Here is a 25,617-nt window from a genome sequence, read left to right on the forward strand (position 1 = left end):
ATCAACTCGTTTTTCCCTGAATTCAATTACATATGTCATACTTTCCTTCTTATCCTTTGCTTCTTCCTGTTTTCCTTGGAAATGATTTCCTTCTACTTCTTCTATGAAGTGAACGCTCCGTTCATTTGTTTCTTTTATTTGAATGAAAGCAGTTAAGACTATGAATTTACTTCTAAGTACATTTTGGGATAAATTTCAGAAACTTGATATGTTAATGTCATTTTCATCATTTTAGAAACCTGTTATTACAGACTTTAGTTTGCCTTTAACCCAACAATTAGTCAGGGGAAAAAAAAGTGTGAGCGTGTTTTTCTTTTAAAGTTATAAGAAATTGGGAGAGGGGAGTTAATTGTAGCCAGAGTATGAAGCCTATATAATTCCTCCTTTTGGAAGAACTTGAGGTATCATTTCTAGCCTAGTTTACAATCAATTCGTGTAACTATTCCTGAGGTGTTTGAGAAGGTATATATTCTGTGGGGTAAAGTGCATGCCTGAAAATAAAGCCAAAAATCGAGTCTTATTAAGATATAGTTTGAACATGTCTAAGTGGTGACTGTCTTTTCATATATTTTTCCTGGAACGTAGGATATCTGTCAGATCTGCAAACACCTTTTTCAGCTCTGGTGTATTTGTTCCATTTAAGTCTCCAATCTTCGTTGTCCGTATCTGTCCTTTTTTGTCTCTTTGTTTTCCACACGTCTTTCTGCTCTGCATTCAGAGAACTTCTCAAGATGGTGGCTGCAGCCTTGATCGACCTTTCTGCAGTTTGGATTCTGCTGTTTCTGCCTTCAATGCAGATTTCATTTCTGTCACCGGATTTTGGTTCCTTGTTTTCTGTATTTCAGCAGGCTGTATCATTTTGGAGTTTTCTCATATTTTATGGAAAACTCAAAGTGGACCTTTCCTTAAGCTTTCCTCTATTTTCTATGGCAATTTATTTCTAGAGGCATACTTTCCCAGCATTGCCCTTAGAACTGACGGGAGGAGCCCCGAACTGGACCCAGTGCTTTAGAGTACCCTGCACACAAAGTATTTATTTTTAAATAAGTTTATTAATTTATTTAAGGACCACAGTGTGCTCTGGTACTCAGGATCCGGCGCTCAGCACTGGCACAGCAGGACCTAACCCTACACACCCACTCTCTTGACTAATAGTCTTCAGGCCCTGGCGAGATGCTCCTTCCTACCCTACCCTGAGTCCTACTGCGTGGAAACGTTTAATGGAAGCTTAATGGGGCCGCCACTAGATATTATTTCGGAGTACAAAGAGGCTTCGAGCAGAAAAGTATTTGGTAAAAGACAAATGAACTAACTTGTCAGATCTTTCCTCTCAGTCTGCATGCAATGGACTTGAGCACAATGAAATATCACTTTCTAGTGGTTCTGAGTGTACAATTTCTTCCTGTTTTTATGTTTTTATTCATGGTTCCAGGGGTACATGTAAATTAGTCCAGTATTTGCCTCAGTGGTAAATGGAAGCTGAGGGAATTTTTGCAATATTACGTGAATCACATTACGCGTTACTCTTACATTTGTATATGTGTCTAGATTTTAGACATAACATGCTATTGATTCTTTACTTTGGCAATGAGATGGGCATTGACTGCTAGAATTATGAATTTTAACATTTTTATTTAAAAAGTTACTTAAAATTTAAATTAAATTTATAATTTAAATACAATTTAAGTTAAATTTTAAAATTAAAGTTACTTAAAATTTAACTAAGTTTTCAAAGAGTAGAATAAAATGTTTGGATTTATGTCAATAATTTTGATATAAAAATTTGATATTCATTAATTCTAATTTTTATTTTGCCTTTTGAATTGTTAGATACATTTCAATATGTTAAAAAGTTAAGTTTGGAAAACATATTGGAAAAATGCATTTAAAAATTTTTACATAGGGGCTGGCTCTGTGGCCAAGTGGTTAAGTTCTCGCGCTCCGCTGTGGCGGCCTAGGGTTCGGACCCTGGGCGTAGACATGGCACCGCTCCTCAGGCCACGTTGAGGCGGCGTCCCAGATTCCACAACTAGAAGGACCTGCAACTAAGATATACAACTATGTACAGGGGGGCTTTGGGGAGATAAAGCAGAAAAAGAAAAAAAAGATTGGCAACAGTTGTTAGCTCAGGTGCCAATCTTAAAAAAAAGAATTTTTTTATATAAATTTATATTTTTGATGAAAATATATTTAAATTTTTGTACCTTGCATATAACTGTTTTTAATCCTTAAATATATTTTTAAATCTTGACAATAACATAATTAGTGATTTTACTGAAAGAAAGAAAAATGAATTTCATGGAAATAGTTATAATCATTTATGAATTATGTATATATTTATTATTCATCCCAGCATTATCAGCTCATTAACAGAGCACCCAGACGTGCGCAAAAAAATTGAATTCAGTCATCTTTGACATTTTTCTTTCAGTCAGATACAAACCATAGCTTCATACACACTTCAAAATTTTATCCCTTTAAAGGAATATTTGTCAGAATATGAGGACAGAACATATTTTATTTAGCAGCTTGTTAGTTTGGTTTCTAACTTGTAAATATTTAGGCAGATGATCAGTGGCCTCCACTGGCCTCCTCGCCCCCAGCTGTGACACCCAGAATTTATTCACAGGCCCCAGGTTGGGTTTTCCAGTTCCTTGAATGAGTGAGAATCCAACCAGGGCTCATGTCTATCACAGTTGGGGGGGTGGGGGAATAGAGGGTCCCTCTGGTCCCCCTTTGAGTGCTGACATCATCCCCTCTAAGATTGTAAGCTGCAGAGAGACCCTCCCTGGGCCAAATTCCCAGCGTGTGGTCCTGGGCTATGGACGCCTCTCCTTCCGCCCAGGACTCTAACAGTACAGACGAGTTTATCTGAGGCAGCTGAGGCAGCTGTGGATTTTTAGCCACAAACAGTACCTCATTAAGTAGTACCCCAAGAATGCCTTCCTCCCAGGGTTCCACCTGCACCCGAGCTCCTGCTGGCTTCCATCCCGAGATGCAGGGTGCTGCTGCCCTGCTGGGAAGAGAAGTCTGGAGGGGGAGGGTCTGGGGCAGCGCCACCCGCTTAGAAAGCTCTTCCTACTTTCTCTCGGACCCTGCCACGCCAGAGCTACCACCAGTAACAAACCTTTCTCTTGTCTCCTCTTTGCTACAGTTGGTGGAATGTCTCTCAGACTTCTGGTGACTAAGGATACTAAGATACGTGGCCTTCATAGGGGAGGAGACACGTTGTCAGGTCACCGTTCCACAGATGGTTAACCCCGGGCTGACTCTCCTAGGCAGGTCTCTTGTGGTTGCAAGTGACAGAAACCCAACTCGAACTTGTCTATGCAAGAAGAAACATTTATTGAATCACAGGATTGCAGTAAGGGCAAGAGTGTGCTTAGGCCTCAGAAAGAGTGGACTCTGGGACTGGAATCCTGTCTGGACTCTGCTCCCTCTTCAAGGGGCTTATCCTCTCAGATGGGCTGTATGCACAGGATTCCAAACTGTTGGCCTCTCCCCCGAAGGCTCCCCGTGAGAAGCTGAGCTGCTCCACTTAGTTTCAATTCAAAATATACTGCTTGGGACTTAGGCACACCCTGTCACCTGGAGGGCAGGGCCTTGTGACGGGCGGCTCCCTCTGAACCCCATGGGGAAAAGAGTTTCCCCAAAGGTGGCACTGTTCCCAGAAGGGAAGGGAGGTGGGCAGACAGAACAACCACTGCTCTCTACCCTGTCCCACCCAGTGGCCTTCATCACAGTTGTCACCAGTCCTTCCAGGCCCATCTACCATTTCTGCCTGAAGCTTGGATAGGCCTCAAGACTGAGCCAACTTACATGGTAAAGACTAGAGTATTTCCAGGAGAGTGATGACATCACAGAACTGGGGTTCCAGAAGGCAGGGGTGGCCAGGCACCCCCACCTTCTTTAGAACATGGGGAGCTGTGAGTTGGGTGGGGCTAGGCTATAGTTCATGAGGAAGAGGTGGCTCCTATCTAAACAGCTTTGTTCTACAGATTCTCACAGAGATCCCTGGGCCGGCTGGGACCTGGGTTCAGAGAGGGACGGGAGAGAGGTAAGCTTCAGAAAGGGAGAGGGGAATGCACCTGCCAGAACCACTGTCTTCTCCAAGGAAACCCCAAGAGGGGACTTCACGGGCAGAGATGGAGCTCCCCACTTCCCGAGGTTCGGTGACACCTGTCTCTGAAGGGACCTGCTGAGTCAGGGCAGAGGAGGGTTGCATGAGACAGACTTACACTAAAAATTTGTTTGTCTGAAATCCCAATGTACCTGGGCATCCTGTAATTTAATTTGCTAAATCTGGCAACTCTAGGGTACGAGAGAGCTGCAAAAGAATGGTTGCAAGCTCAGGCTGGCGTGGAGGAGTCTTAGGAGAGAGAACAAAAGATCCATGAGAAAGCAAGGCCATCAGGGCAGCCATCTTGTTCAAACAGAAGCTGCCTGGCTCAGGAAGCTGGTGGATGGAGGAACCCAGGGCCTTGCCCTCAGGAACACATATCTAGTTTAAGGGGAAACATACATACACACACACACACACACACACACACACCCCTAGTGACAGAAATAGCCCCATCCTTTGTTTTCATGGCATTGACCATTCTGAAGAATATAGACCAGTTACTTGATAGATTTTCCTTCCATTTGGCTGTCTCTGATGTTTCCTTGGGATTAGATACAGGTTATGCATCCCTGACAAGAACACTACATAAGTGATACGGGTCCTTCTTGGGGTATCACATCTGGAGGGGGTCACATCACGTAATGTCTCTCTGTCCCTCATTGGTGGCCTTAAATTTGGATTGCAAGGTCAAAATACTGTCTGGTTTCTCCACAGTGTAGTTACTGTTTTTCCCATGCAACCAATATGCAATCTGTGGAGAGATACTTTAAGACCATGTACATATCCAGTTCTTCGTCAAGCTTCTCACCACTTCAGATTTAGCATCCATTGACGATTCTTGCTCAAACCAATCTATGATGGTTATGATGTGGTGATTTTCCAGCTCCGTGACTACCTCCACATTTGTCAGTCATCATTTCGTTGTCAGGAAGAGCTCACCCCTTCACGCCCATTATGTTTCTATTTATCTGTTTATTGCTATTATGAACTTATGGATTCCTATCTCATTCAATGGATTATAATCTGTTACTATCATTATTTATTTTGATGATGAAATTGTCCCAGATTACCTTGGAAAATTATGCAATGGTTTCTCAGATACAGCACCAAAACTATAAGCAACAAAGGAAAAACAGACAAATCAGTCTTCATCAAAATTTAAAACTTTTTTGTTTCAAAGAACACCACCAAGAAAGTGAAAAGCAACGCACAGAATGTGAGAAAATGTTTGCAAATCACATATCTGATAAGGTTCTAATATCCAGAAAATAGAAAGAACTTCTACAACTCAATAATAAAAAGACAAATAACCCAACTAAAAAATAGCAAAGGATCTGAATAAACATTTTCCAAAAATATTCAAATGGCCAATGAGCACATGAAAAGAGGATCAACATCATTAGTCACCAGGAAAATGCAAATCAAAGCCGCAATGTGATACACTTCACACTCACTAGGATAGCTTTGACCGGAAAGACAGATATTAACAAGCGTTGGTGAGGATGAGGAGAAATTGGAACCTTCATGAGCTGCTGATGCCAGTCTGGAAGTCTGGCAGTTCCTCAAAAGTTTACACATTAAGTTACCGGCAATTCCACTCCTTGGTATAGACCCAAAGAAATGAAAACACATGTCCACACAAAAACTTGTACATGAGTGTTCAAAGCAGCATTGTTCATAATAGCCAAAAAGCGGAAACAGCCCAAATGTCCACAAACGGATGAATACATGAACAAATTGTGGTATATCCATACAATGGAATATTATCCAGCCATAAAAAGGGACAGAATACTGATACATGCCATAACATGAACGACCCTTGAAAACATTATATTAAGTAAAAGAAGCCAGACACAAAAAGCCACATATTGTGTGACTCCTTTTATATGAAATGTTCAGAATCGGCAAATCTGTAGAGATAGAAAGTAGATTAGTGGTTGCCAGAGACAAGGGAGGCGGAGCGGGAGTGTCTGCTAACGGGTACAGGGTCTGTTGTGCTCCATGAAAATGTTCTGAAGTCAACTGTAGTGATAGTTGCACAGATCTGCAGATAAACTAAAAAACTACTGTACACTTTAAATGAATTAACTATATAACATATGAATTACAAATTGTGAATTGTATCTCAATAAAGCTGTTATCCAAAAAATGTTATTCCAGATTTGGCCAGTGGGCATCCCTCTGAGCTGGTCTCGTGTTCATTTGACAGGGCCCAATCCGTATTTTGAGTACTTTCTTCCTTTCTGGCACAAAAAGATAATCCAAACTTACCTCATACCCTTTCCTATTCCAGCCTAGGAATCACCCAGTTTCCCAAGAGTTCTGGTTCCCATTCGGAGGAAAAGTGAAACCAAGATCTGGGCATTTATTATCTCCTTTAATCATCAAGACAACCCTATTAAGTAAGTATTAGCCTATCTTCATTTTACAAATAAGGCCCAGAGAGGTTAAGTATGTTGTCCTAGGTCATACAGCAACCCAGCCTTTGAAAGCAGGCAATGCGAATCCAGAGCCCTTGCTCTTCACTGCTTCCCCTACACACACACCCACAGAGTGTGGAAGTGAAGGTTATTTCTACAACTAGATCACTCTTAGGGTAGACCTTATAATGAGCCCACCAGGAATTGCACAGGCAGAGTATGCCACCGGGAAGGTGACGTGTCGTGGGTCTGGAGGTGTGGGGTTGGGGGGATCAGCGTCCAGTGCGTAGCCCTTCCTCTGAAAGCACGTGCCCTGTCCTTGCGAGGACACACACACACACATCCGAGTGAAGAGTGAAGTCAGTGCTCACCAATCTCCCTCGCCAACCCCACCCCCACCCTTGTACCCAAATGCTGTGCCCATTACAAGAAGGGAAGAGGGGTGGAGACCGACAGATGAAAGGAGATTGGCCTTGCTTTTTAACTGGTGAAGCTGGGCAAGGGGTACACGGAGGTTCATGACAGTATTCCCGCTCCTTTTTGTGAATGTCTGCAATTGTCTGTAGTAACAAAGTATTTATAAAACAAGAAATGAGAGGAAAAAGACTGGAAGCAGCCAGATGGGGAGCAGTGAGTGAGCGAGGACATTCGGCTGCTCTCTCTGGATTCCTCAGGCTCGGGAGAAGCCCAGCAGGAAGTCTGTGAGACCCTGAGCCCCACGGCCGCGACCGCACCTCCCGCGCCCCGAGGATGGCGAGGGCGCTGCTCCTCTCCCTGGTCAGCTGCCTCGCTGCCGTGAGTCAGGCCAGCCTCATCAGACGCTGTGACTTGGCCAAGGTGCTGCACGAGGAGGACTTGGATGGGTTTGAGGGCTACTCCCTGAGTGACTGTGAGTGCCCTTCCTCCGCCGCCACCCCCGTTTCTCCTCCTCTCCTGGTTGCGCCCTCGGCGGCCATCTTTCTTTCTCTCTCATTCATCGTTCAAAAAGCAGCCCTCTGCAAGAAGCCTTCCCAGTATTCCATATTCATTCAACAATTATTAACTGAGCCCCTCTTGTGCACCAGGGATGGTTTTCTGCGCTGAGGATGGAGACATCAACAAAGCCCCTTCCCTCATAGTGTTCACATGCTGGGGGAAGAGAAAAGCAATAAACACACACAAATTTATGAAGTCTTTCTTGGTGGTGATAAATTCTCTGCAGAAGAATACAGCAGGGGGAGTGATCAGTGACGCTGTTGTGGAAGGGGAAGTCAAGGGAGGCCTCTAGGAGGGGGTGACATTGAGCAGCACTGAATGAAGTAAAGGACCTGGTCACCCAAATATCTGGGGGAAGAGCATTCCAGGCAGAGGGAACAGCCAGTATAAAGGCTTCGTCCTACTCCATGGTAGGGATATCTCCCTTTGGCCCAGAATTTGTGGACACCTGTCTTACAACACTGTCTCCTTTTATCTTGCTCTGTGGTTTTTTTAGGTACATATCTTCATTCTTGTACTATAGGCCCCTTGAAGGCAGCAACTTCATTTGACCCAGCTAAATTCCCTCACTGGGCTTTGCACAGTTCCTGGCACACAGTAGGTGATCATTAAGTGCAGAAAGCATTGACAGACAGATGGACGGATGAGTGATTGTACTGATGGGTGGGTGGATGGACCAAAGGATGAGAGAAGAAGATAAGGGGTGTTTCTAGCCCACTAGCCCATCTAGCCTCTTAGGCCTTGTTCCTGTCGTCTTCTCCCTTTCTCCTCCATCTCCCTTCTCCCTCAGCTTGGCCCCTTCTAAAAACCCTCTTCTCCCTTTTCTAAGGGCTGTGCCTGGCTTTTGTGCAAAGCAACTTCAACATATCAAAGGTAAATGAAAATACAGATGGCAGCTTTGACTATGGCATCTTCCAGATCAACAGCCACTACTGGTGCAACGATCACAAGAGTCATTCAGAAAACCTTTGCGACGTGGACTGTCAAGGTCTGGCCTGGGCCCCAGGGTGGGAGAGGTGAGAGAGATGACCAGGCTCTACTCACAGGACCTCTCTTCCCACACACAGCCTGGGAATGTTCCCGGGGGATGGCAAGGAATCAGGGAATCGCTTTACTGAGCAGAGTGTTTGACTAGTGGCCCTAATGACCATCTGGTTAGATTTTGCAGTATCCTCGAGCAGGATCCAGAAAGCTCTGCGCAGCTGGTGGTAGTAGAGAAGTGGCAGCAGCCAATGTTTATTGAGAGCATATTATATACTAAGCACTTTATGTGCATAGCTCATTTCATCCAACTTTCTATGCAGTAGAAACTAGTATGATTCCCCACTTTACAGATGAACCAACTGAGGCTCATAGAACCACTGCCGAATGCCAGACTGGTGGCCCTGAAGGCTCAGCTGTAACCACTTAGCAGTACTGTCTTTGGCTAATGATCTGATCAAAGGCCTAGAGAAAACTCCCCACCTCAGAGCTGATCCAGGAGGCTTCACAGGTCCAGGAGCTCCCCTTACCTCTGAGTAATGTCCCTGGGCTCTTCGCCTGAAGGGCCTCCTTCATTAGGCAGGACTTTACCCCGGTCTCTATGCTGCCTGTTTGGGCATTTCCTTTCCCTAGAAACCCCTCAAGTCAGTCAACCACCATCTGGGCGAACCACCATCTGTTCTGGCTAGGACCCAAATCTCAGTCCTCCTGCCTCTCCTCCACCCCGCACCCCGGTCACTCCAGCAGCCACTGTAGGGATGTCTAAACCGGCCGCTGGGAGAGAGGCCCTGCCTGATGGGGAAGCAGTCAGCTCCTGGGCAGCCTGTGCCTGTGCAGGGAGAGCCAGCGTCTGTCTCAGCCACTGGGACTCTCCTCTGTGCTCTCACAGCTGTTCTCCTTCTCCCTTTCAGAGTTGCTGAGCCCCAATCTGCTCTCGACCATCAACTGTGCAAAAAAGATCGTGTCCAGTGCAGGGGGGATGAAGAACTGGTGAGGGGGACACTCGGGAGCTAAGTTAGTGGGCAGAGCCCCAAGCAGGATGTGGTGACAGAGAAAGGGACAGTAGGCAAGGACCACAGCCTTTCTACAGTCTGGAACAGTATGGGAGAGTGGCAGGGCTTGGGCCTCTGACTTAGAAGACCTGGGAGCTGGTTCTTTTTCTGTCTTGTATTAAACAGAACTCCTTTGGTTGTAGTAACAGAACAACCTGAGCTAGCTCAGGAGCTTTATCCTGAGAGGACAAGGTGTCTGCTGAGCCCACCCAAGGGGTGCAGCTGGGCCTCGGGAAGAGAATGGAAGCAGGCCTGGAAACTGTCGGCCAGCTTTCCCTGGCAAGTTTCTGCTTCTCTTGGTGCATTTGCTTCCCTACTCCCCCTGCAGACCCGCTGTCTCTGCCCCGCAGTCCTCAAGACAGACTACGCTGCCCTAAGTTTATGGGCCAACATCCTAAGCAACCATAGAGACTGTCTAAGCTCAGACCAGTCCACGTGCCTGGGGTAGAGAATCTGATTGGTTCCACTTGGACCCCAGCTTTGTGTCCTGGCTTGCCTCAGTCAGCTGTAGGCGTGGGAACAGTTAAGCAATGCAATCATGGCTTCCACTGGGGCCCACTCTCTATAACTGGCAGCAATATTTTCTATAAAAACTGTGTTGCTCATCAGCTGGGCAGACACCCCCAAAGCTGTCAGCTTACTAATAGTGGATGTCGGGATGGTCACTTAACTTTTCTGAGCTTCAAACGGGATATACAAATAATATAAATGGCTGCCTCTACAGGCGACCGCGAGGGTGGAAGGAGTTAAGTACTGTGCATACTCTAAAAACACAACGCAACAGGAGGGACATGGAGGGAGAGTCAATGGTTACACCTGGGACTTTTTTTTTTTTTTTTTTAACCAACTCTCGGCCCTGTACAACAGTGCTCTCCCCCTGCAGCGGGAGATGAGGATTTGAAAATGTGGGAGCATATCGAATGGGGAAAGAGGGGAAACCCTACAGATAAGGGAAATTTAAAGGAAGAATCAGAGAGGCCACAGGAGCACAGATCAGAGAGCTAGGAATGAAGGGGATTCTGGGCATTGCTGTGGAAGATGCACTAAGAGCTGGGTCACGTGTGTGGAGAAGCAGCTACTAAGTAGGAAGCAAGAAGCAATCTTTTTTCTCTCCAAAGGGTAGGATGGAGGTTGCACTGTTCGGGCCGGCCGCTCTCCTACTGGATGACAGGGTGCCACCTGGGGTGAGACCGTGTGCAGGACTGCTGTGGAGTCAACCCAGAACTCCTCTCTTCGCTTGGGAATTCTTCATTTCTTCTTCCTCCTGCCTCCCTGTTATTTTCTTCCCTTCCCGTTTACAAATAAAACTAACCAGAGCCCCAGGAATAAATGGTTTTCTAGGGCTTTCTCCATATTTCCATCCAGGTCCAGGACCCTGGTTCCTGACATTTGCAAACCAAGAGGACCACCATGACAAAGTTTCTGTATTTTTGGAATTATTAAAGCATTCCTTGTACGAAGAATGTGTTAATTTATTCATGATTAATTCCACGTATATTTGAGTACCTATTATAGTAGAGTGTGCTAGGTACTAGAAGAAGAAAGATCACACGTGACTATTGTTCTGGAGGTCAGGTGGAGGAGCAGAGATATACATGAAAAACAGATACAATGAATGAATGGATACATACAATGAATACAATGGGTAATAAAATCTATAATTACTGGTTTGAAACAGTATCAGGATCTGAGTAATTCCTCAAAAGCCAACTATTTTTGAAGTAAAAGAGAAAGCTCAGAAGTAGATAATGGGTGGGACTAAGGATCTGGTATATTGAGGTGGAGAAAGTATTGGTCTTTGAGAAATGGTACCAGGTGCCATTGATTTTTGGGGTGCTTGGGAGAATGGGCTAGAATCTAGGTAGGATGTGATTTGCTTGGAATGAAAGGTGCTGGTGTGGAGTAGAACCTGCTTAAGGACATTGCAAAGGCATAAAACAGGCAGTTGGAGCGTTGTCCTGTACCTTCCCTCTCATCAGGCCTGCCTTACTAAACTGGGGTGTTATCTTGGGCCATGTGTGTCCCTACCTGTGAACCTTAACTGCCTCAGCTGTAAAATGAGAGATTTGACTAATCGATGATTCCCAGACTTCTGGATTTCATAGACTAGTAAACTGTCAAAAAGATTAAGACCATAAGATTTCCAACCTTTTAGTTTAATGCCCAAGTAACAGTATTAATCAAAACAACTGTCCTCTATCAGCATCTCTTGACAAAACCATTTTTAGTATCAAAATTGAAGGAAGATCATACTTGTAGGATAATAAAATGGAATAGATTTGTGAAAAAAAATTTTTTTTAACTCTGATTGTATTGTCTTTTTCCCATTTTGCGAAAGACTGATGAAAACTTCATCACGGACCAGCATGGGTCTGAAGACCATTGTTTAGAGACCTCAGGAGACCTGTTTTGTAAGGTCCCTTCCGGCTCTAACATTCTAAGATTAAGCATCTTAGGACCTACTTTCCCTCTCAGTGTTACTCTGCAACACCGCTAACAATCAGGGCTCCTAGAACAGCCCTTGTCAGGACCATGAGCTCCAAAGTTGTTGCCCTACTTGGACACACTCTTTGATTTTTCCAAATTTCTCTCTCCTTCTCACCCTGCCTCCCAACCTCCCACATCATGCCACGCCTGAAAGCACACATACACAATACACCAGAGTCACTTAGGATAGTCAGAGAATTCTTTTTAAGGATTTCATGCTAGACTGTTAATGGCTTAACGAGTCATACGGTAATTTGCATGTTTAAAATTCATGAAAACATTCTAAAGTCAAAGGATTGCATCTTGAGTAGTCATTTCCCACACCGAGTCGGGAAATCTAAAATTTCAAAGTTCTGTAGATAACTACCACTAGTAGTACTCTGAGTCTTCTCCAGGAGGGTAAATGAAGCCGGCTGCTATGGAGGGGTCCCTACCCTTCGATCCTGTAAACTCACCCATTGGATTCTACCCTAAAAATACCCGGAAAATACACTAAGCTCTGTGACGTTGGGGCAGTGGGGCTGCAGGAAGGGGAACTAGAGGTGGGGACCCGCTGGAGTGGGAGGGGCGAGGGGCGATCAGACACCGCCCTCGCCCCACCCCCTCCAGGAGGACCCCGCCCCTCGCATGCGCCCCTTTTAAAAAAGCGCGGGCGCGCCTTGCGCAGGCGCACTGCCTCTCGAGCCTTAGCTGCGCACGCGCAGTGACGGTAGGATGGCGGAGTTGGTGCCTTTTGCGGTTCCCACTGAGAGTGACAAAACCTTGCTGGTGTGGGAGCTGAGCTCGGGACCCACGGCCGAGGCCTTGCATGTGAGCCCGGCCTCGGTGGAGGGTGGAGGGTGGAGGGAAGGATGGAGAAAGCCGCCCCTGGTGGCTGGGAGTCCCGGAGTCCTGCCTTAGCCCCTCACCCGCCTTGTCGTCTCCGCTGAGGACCCTTAGTTCCAGAGGGGACCTCCGGTGTCAGCTCGCCCCAACAGGTTTCTGAGAGGTGACTCTCAACAGCCAGCATGTGTTGCCTTCTCATGCTTCTCGAATCTTCAGATTTCAGAGGGAAACTTGTTGATGAAAGGAGGAGTGTTCGCGTTGCACGCTCTCCCCAGTTGCCTGTGGAGAAGGGCTTGGGGAAGAGAGGGAAACGGGCAGTTTTGTTTTCTGGGCGTGACAATCCGTGCACTTACCTGGCGGGGGACCCCCCACAGCATTCTCTGTTCACAGTGTTCTCCCAGTTTGGCCTCCTGTATTCGGTCCGAGTCTTCCCAAACGCTGCGGTGGCCGGTCCTGGTTTCTATGCCGTTATCAAGTTTTATTCAGCAAAGGATGCCCACAGAGCCCAAAAGGCGTGCGACCAGAAGCAGCTTTTTCAGAAATCTCCGGTGAAGGTGGGTCCAAATAGGGCATTCCTGGCTCCGCTGGGGTGAAGCGCTGAATTCGGTGATAATACGCCAGCATTTGTACAGCTCTCTGGTTCACAGAATGCTTTCAGATGCGTTGCTACCCTGATCCTCTTGTCACCCCCCCCCCTTTTTTTTAGATGAAGAAACTCGAACTCAGGATGGTTAAGTGACTTACTTAAGGTTCATGACAATAGCTTGGAAGCTAGAGGTCAAACCCAAACTTACTGATGTTAAACCCCGTGTCTTTTTTTTTTTTTTTTTTAAAGATTGGCACCTCAGCTAACATCTGCTGCCAATCCCTTTTTTTCTTCTTCCTCTCCCAAAGCCCCCCAATGCATAGTTGTACGTCCTTCTACTTCCTCTATGTGGGACACCGCCTCAGCTTGGCTTGATGAGCAGTGTCGTGTCTGCGCTCAGGATCCAAACCTAGGAAACCTTGGGCCACCGGAGCAGAGCATGCAACTTAACCACTAGACCATGGAGCGGCTTGTAAATCGCATGTCCTTTTATGCTGCCTCTTAATTTTAAAAATCTTCACAAGAAGAGTTTTGCTTATATTTAGTTTTGTGTGGATTTAAATGTGTGAGCTTGACAAACTCTTCTGTTAATTGTAACATTAAAGATACTTCAGCAGCAGGAGCATTACTCTCAAACTACCTATTCAGAACTCCTTTCAGTTCTCAGAAAACAGTTAAAACATTACTGCATTGTAGAAACCTTATTCCGTACTAACATGCCCTCCAATTTTACTTTTCCAAAGCCTCAGAATTCTATTTTATATGCTTTAATGCAACCACTATTCCCTTTTCAAGGGTCATTTCAAATCCTCTGAATAAGAGTGAGGCTTAGATTTCCCAAACCTTTCACTTTATAATTGTGTCTTCATAAGCCTTCTCTGATTGCCGTCTTGATCTGGCTACTTCCCGCCGATCTTGCTGCCTGTTCTTACCCATATTCCTTTCCTCAGTGAAGTAACCTGGATCGAATCTGAGAACTTTCTTCAGGTGTGACTCCAGGTGTACCACCTCCACTTCTGTACCCTGTTTCAACACCCTCTTCAACCCTGGCTCCACTGCGTGTGATTACCTGTCAGACATTCTTTAATTTGCAGACTATGATCTACCTGCTTCTAGTCTGTGACCATTTCACACAGCCACTCAGATGTTACAGATGGTGCTGGAAAGATTATGATACAATTGCTTGGCATCACTTGTGAGTAATGAGGGGTTTTTTTCCTCTCATTGGATATTAAGACCATCTCATAAGCTTTAGGTTTTGAGATTTTCACAGCATAAAGCACATCACTGATAGAGTGGTGAAGGAAGTATTTTACAAGTTAATACATAGTTCAGAAGAGAAGGAATTCACATTAGCTTTCTTTCTTTATTTAACACAGAGCCTTGGGACTACCAGCTGCCCCCAAAATTGTTATCTAGTTTAATTATATGTTCTTTTATACTTTGGCAAGTACACATAGTTCCTGTCTTTTTTGCTTTTTATGAATACAGAAAAGAGAATAATGTCTTAAAATAAAATCAAGGAAAGGCCTCAGGCATCTGAGCGAGTTTTTTTCAGTAGCATGAAAGAAAATGGTTGCCAGAAGGAACAGTGGTGAGGTTATCCAAGGTGACCACTGTCTCTTCTACCCGGGGGCTCAGAGCCCTTCAGAGGCTTCCTAGTTGTTCAGAACAGCTCCACTCTGGCTCGCCGTATGGGCTAGCCTCCCCTGCCCCACTCAGCATGTAAAAATTAGTCTTCATTTCTCCTTCCCAGCAGGCAGCTTCAGGTGGAGAAAGTAATTTCATTTTCTTATTTACCCATTCTTTTCATTCATTCACTCAATCAACAGACCATCACTTCCCTATTATATGCCAAGAACTGTGCTTGGTTCTGGGAACGAGAATAGAATAAGATAGGGTTCCTTCAAGCACTTAAAGAGCTTATAAACTGGTGATAGAAGAAGATGCACAAACAAATCAAGAAAGAATTAATAATGCTTTGACATTATTTGAATTTTTATGGATATATTCATAAACTACACCCTGTTTAAAATTGAAATAGACGTTTAAAAAAGAACTAATAAGAAATCCACAGTAACGCATAAGTCATTTAAAGAGTTAACATTGGAGACATTTACGTTCTCAAAGAAGCTTGTTAATTCTTGTTAATGTTTTAGTTGCTTATAAAGTTCATAGAGGTATGTGTATGGCCACTTCTAACAGGAGTTAGTGACTTGGGGAGGCAGGTGCTGCAGATTAAGGTCCTACCTTAGTGGCAGGTCCATCTTATCTGCTCTTTAGGTCATATTCTCAAACAGGAGCTGGGGGATGGGACAACAGGTAGTTTACTTCCTTTGCTTACTCACAACCCTATAATTTGTGTCTGCAGGGATCCCTTAGATGCTTTCATTACCACTTTCACCACCAGAGGTCGGGGAAACCTTCTGATTAATCGGGGCCCTGGAAATGATGCAGAAAAAGTACTGTGGCTTAAAAATAATAAATAACATTTATTTAAGACTTACTATGAACTCATTTGCTTAAAATGCTGTCTCCTATTTCGTCTTCACAACCACTCTATAAAATTGGTATTGATAAATCTCAGGTGTGTCTAAAATAAATCTCTGTGGCAGGTTATGGTATTTCTACGTCTGTCTCATGTCTTTAGGTTCGTCTCGGCACCAGACATAAGGTGGTTCAACATCAGGCCCTTCCCCTAAACAGCTCCCGGTGCCAAGAATTGGCAAATTACTACTTTGGTTTCAATGGCTGGTCAAAGAGGATCCTTGAGGTACACTTTGTAGATTTTGTTTGACTAACCAGACTCTTTTCAACATTGAAATCCTAGACTTTAGAGAGAGGCATAGAAGTGGGTTGTGGGGAAGAGGTGTGGGAGATCTCTAAGTGGGAGTATCTGAGCATTGGCCTGCCACCCAGAACTAATAATCATCTCGTCGACTTGGGCGGTGGTGTCCATAATTTCCTCCAGGATTTGTATGGTGTATAATAAAGAATAGTTGTCTATATCTAGTAATTCGTTTGCAAGTCTTACTGGCTTTTGAAGCTGTAGGACACCTCAACTGTTAGCTGGGCTTGCTGGAGTTTAGTTTTTATTTTTAACAAGAAAACACTTTGAAGTCTACATTGAGATCCTAAGAAGGACCTTGAATTCAAAATCCTAACAGCTTCAGGATCTTTCTGACACTGAAGAAAGGGGAAATGAAAATGGAAATGCCACAGGAGCAGGACTTCAGAAGCAAAGCGTCAAGTTCTTCTGTGCTTTAGAGGTGGTGGTGCCCTCGCATGAGTGCAGAAGCCCTGGCGCTGGCGTGGCTTGGGAGCCTTTGGACCAGCTGGAGGAGGGTCTGTTTCCAGGCAGGGATGGGAGGGTTGGGGTAACGGCGGCAATCTCTTTTTTTCTTTCTTTCTTTCTTTCTTTCTAAAACTTATCTCTTCAGGGCATCTTCAGGCCCTCCCCTTGCTAAGCTACTAAAGCACCCCCTTACAATACAGGTTTTTATCTTAGGCAATACGTGACAGAACCTCTAACTTTAAAATTTTAGAGCTGACTTCCTGCCAAGTAGCTTAGGAAGAGAGAAATCATGTTTTTCCCATTTTTGGTTACGAATTTTCTTTGTGCTAAAAGAGTCCTTCAAATATAGATCTCTTGTAGCCTTCAGTTATCCCAGCAAAATCATCATCTAAAGATTTCAATAAGCTCTTGTGTAAATGTTCAGTCCTTTGCCTCCTATAGAAGGACTTGAGTGGAAAAAGAGTCAAATGCCGACACCTAGAAAGGGTATTCCGATTGGTACTGAGTTTTTTCCCTAGAATCCATGGCACTCAGGCTGAGGGTTTTAAGTCAGAGACAGGGCTCTTAGCACATGAAGTGGTGTGGGCTCCTGAGGGTGATGCTCAGGGAGAGGCCAGCTCATCTGCACCACCGCTGTACCATTCCCATTGTGTGATTCCAGCCCTGGCTGCACAGAACAGGGTCCGTCGGAGTGCAGTTTCAACTTGGCCGTTTGAAATCTGTGAGCGTTGTGAGATGTGTACCATTTTCTTGGCTCACATCTCCCTTCTAGTACTTCAGGAACTTCCGGAATAGATTTTGGCAGTAAAAATGTGCCCTTTAGGATATACCTACAACAGAGCCATTCAACCATACCCTTGTGTTGTGCTTGCCCTTAGTCACTAACATAATGATCTAAGAATCATGGATGAATTTTTATTTTTAAACATAAAACATAAAAATCAATTTCATTCAGATAGGCATTTTAAATCCATTTCTTTTGGTTGGACTTAGGACCATTATCATTCCTTATGAAAAGGAAGACAACCCAGAAGCTTGCTATTCAGAAAGCTCTATCAGATGCATTCCAGAAACTGTTGATTGTGGTTTTAGGTAAGACTTTCTTGATTGTCCTTAAAGTACTTCAGCTTCAATGAACAAATAAACTCATTCTGAAAGGTTAATTGAATGAGAATAATGGATATCTGAAACACTCCATATTCTTTCATTCACCAAATGCTTTCACAGCAGTGGTCTCAAATTTGTTCTTTGAGGCATTTGGGAGAAAAATGACAGCAAATACTGTTGTCCTCAGTGTAGAGATGTAGATTGATTTGCCTCAGTTCACACTGAAAATAAGTGTTTGATCCAGTTCTTTCTCGGTTGCTTGCCTATCATACAGAATAGTATAATGATTACAAGCTTTAGACACCTGTGTTTGAGTCCTAACTCTGTCTCTTAGATTTTTTTATGCAATTCGAGGTTTTACAGCCAGAGAGATTTGAAGGTATTTAACATCTCTAAGCTGCAATTTCTTTATCTGCAAAATAGAGTTAGTAATTCAACTTGCCTTGTGGATAAAGAGTAAATAAGATGATGAATGTAAAAAGCTTAGAACTATGCCTGGAACATAGTAAGCAGACAAAATAAGTTAACTATTATCATTGTTTTCCTGTTGGAGAGTTTATTAGATTATGTTTTTGGAATCAACTCTGTTTCCGTTTTAATTTCTGGCACTGACATACTGGGTGAATACGATTCTTCTATAATTATCAGCTACGTTTTTGTGAGCCTTGAAAGTGGTCATACTATTGAATAGCATTGACTGTGTTCCCTATGGAGTTCTCCGGTGGTGTGAATGTTACAGGCTGTGCCCAAAGTAAACTTTATGATTAGTACAGTCCCTGAACAGAATTGCTCCCCTGCTTCACAACCCTGCAGCCTTAGAGATCGAGAAATCCTAGCTAAGCTGTCAGAGCCCTTATTGCTTGTAAGGGTTGACCCTGGATTGTTCTCGGCCTTCCAGCCTGGGTGGCCCTTCCGGTGAAGGTTGACTTCCCTAATCATCAGGTAGAATCTCCATCAGCTGTCAGCTCTGAGTAACAACCTTTAAGAACCAAACTAAACTTCTGGGTTGTTTACCGCTCCCTAATATGCTAAGGTATCCCTTGTCCACACTCAAAACTCCTGAGACGAGAAAGCCTTGTGTCCCTAGTTTGCCTTGAGGGAAGATGTATTGTCTATAAAGTACATGAGCCAGTTCTGCCAATAAAGTGTTCAAATGCTTGCCTGCTCTCTGTCTCTCCAAAGCTTTGTTCATTGTATCTTGTGGAACTTTGGTTCCCCGGGAGTAGACACTTGCCTTGTGTCTAATATGAAGTATCTACTGTAGTCCAATGGTCTCTATCCCAAGTTTGAACTCACTTTGACCCCCACCTAATGGCTTACTGTTTTTTTTTTTTTTTTTTTAATGTTATGATAGATTACAACCTTGTGAGATTTCAGTTGTACATTTTTGTTAGTCATGTTGTGGGTACACCACTTCCCCCTCCGTACCCTCCCCCCACCCCCCCCTTTTCCCTGGTAACCACCGATCAGATCTCCTTCTCAATATACTAATTTCCACCTATGAGTGGAGTCATATAGAGTTCGTCTTTCTCTGACTGACTTATTTCGCTTAACATAATGCCCTCGAGGTCCATCCACGTTGTTGTGAATGGGCCAATTTCGTCTTTTTTTATGGCTGAGCAGTATTCCATTGTGTATATATACCACATCTTCTTTATCCAATCATCATAATGGCTTACTGTTTAATCATTACGATCGAACATTTTTGTTTCCACAGTTTTTACTCCCTATGTCGTTATTCCTTAATTCCTATCTCTAAGTTCATAAAGTTTTTGGAACCAAACAAAATTGATACATCGTGTATATTTTTTCACAAATAGTTATGATAAAAACTGAAGTGTGAGATGAGGGAACTTCTAGGAAAATGCTCTTCTTTTCTGCTTTTAGAAATCAAAGGAATGTGTAATGATTGGGTGCTACCATTGTATACAGGAAGTTTTAAAAGAAGAAAAATTCTGAATTGATCCTTAATAACTTTATTTCAGAAAGTGGTAAAATAGCTGTGGCGTATAGACCCTGTGAAGAGATCACAGATGCCAGATCCGAAGAGGAACAACAGGATTTAATTCAAGTATGTGGAGACAGAAGCTGTAATTCAAAACAGCCAGCAGGATCTGGAAGACCTTGGCATGTACAGTCAGCAATGCCATCCTAGGAAAATGTGAACCTCTGAAACTACTTTTGAGGGCAGGGAATTTCTGGGGCTTTTCTTAAGGTCCTGGCCCTTGGCTTTGAGCCCTTATTTGCAGTTTAGAGAGCAGGCCTGAGGACCATCAGAGTACACCCACAGTTGTGGACACAGGCCTTTTAGGACTCCTCTCAAACAGGATCCCAGGGATGCGGGAACAAAGTAACTCTAGCCTTAAGTGTGATTATGCTGTAGCGTTTGAAAACTCTTACGTCTTTCAAATAAGATACTCGCCAGACCTCAGCATCTCATTTATCTTGTATGAAATATTTTGCGGAAGAACCTTTCTGTAAACCAATTATATGGATGCCCTGAATTAGGGATTAAGTTGCCAAAGTAATTTCTAAAAGAAAATATTAATGTACTACATATAGTACATTATGTACACATAGTACATTTGCTCCTTTTTATAAAAAAAGGAGCAAAATATGTGTTTCATGTCATTGAGAACTTAATTTGGGGCTAGATTTCTGATTATTTAACTCACCCCAGAGTTGCAAACTTTGAAGGGAAGGAAATAGAGAAAGAAAAGGTGATTACACTCTGAAAAAGTATTTGAAGATTTTTTTGTGTGCAAAATAATTATTTTAATCCAATTTAAATCAAACCAATCAAGGAAACTTCAAACTTAACAAAGTTTGGGCTTTAAGAATTTGAGCTTCCTGTGAAATGTGAGAGGAAGTATTCAGTATTGATGCTAAAGATTTCAGAAACCTGATTATAACAACAGATCCATCGCTAGATGAGGCTCATCTTGGAATCAATTCCATTTAAAAACCATTACTATGTGCTACACACTGGGAATAAAATGAAGCCCCTTCTCTCTTGGAGTTTAAGTGCTAGAGGTTGTGCCAGACAATAAACAAGGACTAAGATAAAATAGATTACGAAAAGGGCCATGAAGAAGTAGTAAACTGGGTGCTCGTTATAGTATTTCAAGAAAATTTTTTAACATGCTGACTTTTACGTCCTCCGTGTCTTCTCCATGTGTGCACACAGGGTAGACCTCTGACAAGGGGCATTGCTGATTTTTCTAGATTGATGGCTATGCTGAGCCACATTGGGAGGGGAGGAGTTTTCCCATGCCAATGTAAAGGGCTATTCACTTGGCTTCAGACCCTCTTTCCCAGAATGAATTGCTCATCCCTGCAAAACCTCTCTTACAGACGCGTTGGCGTCATTACCGATTCACTGGGAGCCCCTAACAGAGTGGTGAATTCATTATCACACATGGATACTGAGAGTTTAGAGGAAATGGCAACATTTTGGAATAACTGACTGTAAACTGTGCTCCCCTCCCTGCCACCCTAACTCGTGTTCATTTCGCAGGTCGGCTACTTTTCTTGGAAGCAGTATGGCCAAGGGGAGGAAGAATATCTCTCTGATTTCAGCTTTGAAGAAGAAGAGTTCAGATTGCCAGAACTGGACTAGCACTTTTGAATTTCCCGGGACGCCAGGCCCTGTGGCTTCCTTGGGAAGCTCTGCACCCCTCCCAACCCCCCACCTCCCCTAATCCTCCCATCCCCCCACCGCTGGGCTGCTGGAGTCCCCGGCCACCCAGGTCTGCAGCCCAGATCCTGCCTCTCTGTGAGGGGGGAGAGGGGCCCAGAGGGAGGTAGTTGTTGTCTTTGCAGGGAGAAGAGAGGCTTGGACCCTGGTGGTTCTGAGAAAAGGGCTCGCTCTGGCGGTGCGGTGCCGATCTCGGCCGGAACTTAATAAAGGTTGCGTAAATAAAGGGTGCGACGTGAGGCGGGGGAGGGGCGCGCGGTTGCTAATGGTGCGCACCCGTCACCGGGCTGCCATAACGGTTCGGCTCCCGCTCAGGGCGTGGCGCCTGCGCCCCACTGGCCTGGGTCGCTGCGCCCCGGAGCCCCCGCATGTCATGTCCCGGCTGCGCCTCTGGGCCCCACGGCTCCTCCTCACGTGGCAACTGTTGTGGCTGCCGGTCCAGGCATCTCATCCTCCGGAGTGGGCCCTGGACCCTATCCAGCTGACCTCCGAACCCCCGGGGCTGACTGAGCCCTGGTCTTCGCACTCCTCTAATCTCCCACCCGAATCGCCCCGTGCACTTACACCCCCGGCAGAGCCAGGGGGCCTTAATTACCTGGGGGCCTCTTCTCCAGCCCAGATGTTGGCATTGCTTCAGGAGTTGACTGAGACTTTGGTTCCATTCCCGGACACGGATTCAGCTGGAGAGCTGCCTCCAGGGCCAGATCAGTTTGCTGTTCCACATCAGGATCTGAATGATAAGCTAACTCAGCGTCAAAGGCTTCCAGAGGTGATTCCAATGCTAGGTTGGGGTCAGAATCAGGCCCTAGGTCTGCCTCCTCGACTCAAAAATCAGAAGCAAACTGTAGGTCTAGGTCAGGCTGGAGATCACCAGTCATTTGAAATACTGGTTCCACCTCTAGATGGTCAGAGTTCAAAACCAGCAAGGTTTATCGTTTCACCCTCAAACCTGAAGAAAGAGCTAGCTCAGCATCGACGGCTTGCCAAGATTGTTGTTGGAACTCCACACCAATTTGCAAAACAAACTCAGCATCTGGAACAACAATTGCAGGATGATTATTTAGATTCCAGTATGGAGAGCTTTTATCGTGAGGAGAACCAACCTATGGATTTCCTGGGGGCCCCAGATCAATCTGCAGAGCTTTCTGAGGAGGCTGAAGTTTCTCCATCCCTGCAGGAGGCCCAAACTCATCATCCAGAGACCCCTGAAACTTCGTCCCAGCATCCAGAGCCTGCTGAAGAGATAGAACCACTTCCTCTTGGGCAGCCCCTAGAGCCCCCCAAGGAAGCTGAAAATTCTGCAAACCCACAGGGGGCCCTGTCTACACCCCCTGAGTCTCCTGAGGAATCGAAACTGTCTTCAGTTCAGCAGGAGGCTCCAGCTGAGCCTTCAAATACTCTTGAAGAGGTTGAACCTGCTGAGCTTCAGCAGTCAGACTTCCACAATGTCACCGATAGGCCTGTGGATGTGGCACTTACCGTAACTCCAGAGGTGACTAAGGAAGTTGAAACTCCTCCCACCCAGCAAGAGGCCCCAGCTCAGCCTCCAGAGCTCCTTGAGGAGATTGAACTTGCTCCCAGCCAGCAGGAAGCCCCAGCCCAGCCCACACAGCCCCCTGAAGAGGTCCAGCCTCCTCCAGGTCAACAAGAGGCCCCAGCTGAAGCTCCAGAGTTCCCTACCATTGCAGCGAGTGGCGAGGCAGCAGTTCAACCTGCAGGTGAGGAGGAGGCTTATCATTCCAGCTTTCCCAACATTACACTTAAGCCTGTGGACGTGGCAATTACCATAACCCCAGAGCCTATTAAAGATGTCGAATCTTCTACAGCCCAGCAGGAGGCCCCAGCTCAGCCCTCTGAGCCTCCTGAGGAGATTGAACCTTCTCCATTCCCACAGGAGGCCCTGACTCTGCCTGCACAGCCTCCTGAAATGGACAAACCTTTTCCAGCTCACCAAGAGGCCCCAACTGAAGCTGCAGAGTTCCCTGCCATTCTAGCAAGTGATGAGGTGTTATCTCGACCTGCAGGTGTGGAGGAGGTTCATCATTCAGACTTGCCCACAGGTCCACTTGAGCCTGTGGACGTGGCAATTACCATAACCCCAGAGCCAGTTAAGAATGTCGAATCTTCTACAGCCCAGCAGGAGGCCCCACCTCAGCCTCTTGAGCGTCCTGAGGAGGCAGAAACTTCTCCAACCCAGAAGGAGGCCCCAGGTCAGTCTCCAGGGGAAGTAGAACCTTCTGCAACCCTGCAGGAGCAACCAGCACAACCTCCAGAGCATCATGAGGTGTCAGTTTCACCTCCAGGTCACCATGATGCTCAGCCTTTAAAGTTGCCCAATGTCACTGTCAAACCTGCAGATGTACAGCTTACCCTAACAGCAGAACCCACTACAGAGGTGAGACCTTCTCCAATTCAGCATGAGGCCCCAACTCTGCATCATGAGAAGCCTCCAACACAGCAAGAGGCTCCAACTCAACATCCAGAGCCCACTGAGGGGCTCAGACCTCCAGTCCAGCATGAGTATCCATCTCAGCCTCCAGAGTCCTTTATGAATGTTGCTCAACCTTCAGTATCTCCTGAGGTGACATTCTCACCTCTAGGTCTGGGTGAAGCTCAGCATCCACTGTTGCCTAATATCACAAGTAAACCTCTGGATCTGGAGGTTGTCGTTACTCCAGAGCCCACTAAGGAAGTCGGACATTCTCCAGTGTATCAGGAGGCTCCTCCTCAGTCTCCAGTTCCCCCTGAGCAGGTAGAACTTTCTCCAGCCTATGTCAAGCCCATTCTCCAGTCTCCAGAGTCCCCTGAGAAGGCTGAATCTTCTCTAGGCCAACAAGAGGCCGTAGCTCAGACTCCAGATCCCCTTAAGGAGATTGTCAAACAGGAGGCCCCAGCTCAGCCTCCAGAGCCACCTATGGAGATTGTAGCACAATCTGCAGTCCATAATGAGATGACAGCTCCACCTCAAGAACAGGATCAGGCTCATAATTCAAGTTTGCCCAGTGTCCCTGTTACACCTGTTGACGTAGGGGTTGCCATAAGTTCAGAACCTACGACAGTGGTCGAACAGTCTACAGCCCTGCAGCAGACAACAGCTCCTCCAGATCACTCGGAGGTGACACTTGCACATCCAGAACAGGCTCAGGATCAGCATCCAAACCTGACTGGAGTCACAGTTCCACCTTTGGACACAGGGCCTACTGTAACTCCAGAACCTACGACAGAATTTGATCAGTCTACAGCCCTGCAGCAGACTACGGCTCCTCCAGGTGACCATGACGTGACACTTCCACATCCAGAACAGGCTCAGGATCAGCATCCAAACCTGACCGGAGTCACAGTTCCACCTGTGGATGGGGAAGTTAACATAACTCAGCAACCAGGGTCGCCTGAGATAGCCCCTTTACCTCCAACAATTCCGCCTTCAGTGATACATCCTCCACAATATGCCATGCAACAGGCATCCGGAACTGAGCAACCAGAACAGAATCCCACCACACACATCAAGATCTGTGAGCTCTGTAGCTGTAAAGATGAGACACTGTCGTGTATTGGTCTCAGCCCAAAGCAAAAGCTCCGCACAGTGCCTGTGCTAGAGCCCCACGCCTACAATGGAACCTTGACCATCCTGTAAGAACCAGCTTTCCTCATTTGTTCTCTGCATCCTGCCTGACTGGGCAGCCTTTGCGAGGTCTTCCTGGGACTTCCTCGTCTCCCCAACCCACGTTGACTGACTGCCTGTTTTTACCTTTCATTTGTCAGCTGTTTCTTATCTTCATTCTCCTCCTTACTATTGTTCCCCCTTCTCCAGTCTTGTAATTGCCCTTATTCTTTTGCCTTATCCATTTTTTAAAGCCCCATTATTTCATTCCTTAACTTCTACTCTCTTCCCAATTTTGCTCCATCCTTCTTAAAGCAACATGTCCCTCTCCCCATCTCACTGGCGGTGATACAAGAAAGTGGTTAAGAATAGAGATTCTGGAGCCACACTGCCTGGGTTTGAACCCAGGTCTGTCATTTATTAGCCTTGTGACTCCATTTCCTCCTGTGTAAAATGAGGATTATGATA

General features: G+C 45.4%; 3 protein-coding genes and 1 long non-coding RNA gene across 7 annotated transcripts in view; all 4 read left to right on the plus strand.

Annotated features, from left to right (window-relative positions):
* Positions 1 to 3,868: 3,868 nt before the first annotated feature.
* On the plus strand, positions 3,869 to 11,011 carry LYZL6 (lysozyme like 6). Of its 2 annotated transcripts, none has more exons than XM_008525852.2 (6): positions 3,869 to 4,057; positions 6,417 to 6,525; positions 7,218 to 7,432; positions 8,348 to 8,506; positions 9,411 to 9,489; positions 10,670 to 11,011. In XM_008525852.2, exons 3-6 carry the CDS (start codon positions 7,294 to 7,296, stop codon positions 10,737 to 10,739), a joined length of 447 nt encoding a protein of 148 aa, XP_008524074.1. In that variant the 5' UTR covers positions 3,869 to 4,057; positions 6,417 to 6,525; positions 7,218 to 7,293; the 3' UTR covers positions 10,740 to 11,011. The 2 variants fall into 2 exon arrangements, with proteins under 2 accessions (XP_008524074.1, XP_070416389.1); XM_070560288.1 differs by having other exon boundaries at positions 3,883 to 4,057; positions 7,110 to 7,432.
* A 1,712-nt stretch (positions 11,012 to 12,723) lies between these two features.
* On the plus strand, positions 12,724 to 21,775 carry RDM1 (RAD52 motif containing 1). Of its 2 annotated transcripts, XM_070560291.1 has the most exons (7): positions 12,724 to 12,848; positions 13,238 to 13,417; positions 16,100 to 16,222; positions 16,617 to 16,794; positions 17,738 to 17,836; positions 19,837 to 19,922; positions 21,369 to 21,775. In XM_070560291.1, exons 1-7 carry the CDS (start codon positions 12,753 to 12,755, stop codon positions 21,468 to 21,470), a joined length of 864 nt encoding a protein of 287 aa, XP_070416392.1. In that variant the 5' UTR covers positions 12,724 to 12,752; the 3' UTR covers positions 21,471 to 21,775. The 2 variants fall into 2 exon arrangements, with proteins under 2 accessions (XP_070416392.1, XP_070416391.1); XM_070560290.1 differs by lacking the exon at positions 12,724 to 12,848 and having other exon boundaries at positions 12,904 to 13,417.
* LOC139073866 (uncharacterized) lies at positions 14,528 to 15,962 on the plus strand. The gene is made up of 2 exons (XR_011522967.1): positions 14,528 to 14,644; positions 15,821 to 15,962. It is a non-coding gene; the product is annotated as an uncharacterized lncRNA (long non-coding RNA).
* LOC103554688 (leucine-rich repeat-containing protein 37A3-like) overlaps positions 21,369 to 25,617 on the plus strand; it is a 41,810-nt gene continuing 37,561 nt past the window's right edge. The window contains exon 1 of one of the 2 annotated variants that reach the window (XM_008525846.2): positions 21,369 to 25,178. In XM_008525846.2, the coding sequence (XP_008524068.2) occupies positions 21,814 to 25,178 (3,365 nt within the window). In that variant the 5' untranslated portion in view covers positions 21,369 to 21,813. The remainder of the gene's footprint in view (positions 25,179 to 25,617) is intronic. The other variant, XM_008525847.2, reaches the window with a different exon arrangement.

This window comes from Equus przewalskii, chromosome 10 (genome assembly GCF_037783145.1).
Source record: "Equus przewalskii isolate Varuska chromosome 10, EquPr2, whole genome shotgun sequence".
NCBI classification, from domain to species: domain Eukaryota; kingdom Metazoa; phylum Chordata; class Mammalia; order Perissodactyla; family Equidae; genus Equus; species Equus przewalskii.

Coding starts and splice junctions, on each gene's coding strand:
- LYZL6 (XM_008525852.2), top strand. CDS start 7,294: ATGGCGAGGGCGCTGCTCCTCTCCCTGGTCAGCTGCCTCGCTGCCGTG. Junction 8,507..9,410: donor TTGCGACGTGGACTGTCAAG/GTCTGGCCTGGG, acceptor TCTCCCTTTCAG/AGTTGCTGAGCCCCAATCTG. Junction 9,490..10,669: donor GCAGGGGGGATGAAGAACTG/GTGAGGGGGACA, acceptor TTCTCTCCAAAG/GGTAGGATGGAGGTTGCACT.
- RDM1 (XM_070560290.1), top strand. CDS start 13,046: ATGTGTTGCCTTCTCATGCTTCTCGAATCTTCAGATTTCAGAGGGAAA. Junction 16,223..16,616: donor GGTCAAAGAGGATCCTTGAG/GTACACTTTGTA, acceptor AAATCCTAACAG/CTTCAGGATCTTTCTGACAC. Junction 16,795..17,737: donor TTTGGACCAGCTGGAGGAGG/GTCTGTTTCCAG, acceptor GGTTGGACTTAG/GACCATTATCATTCCTTATG.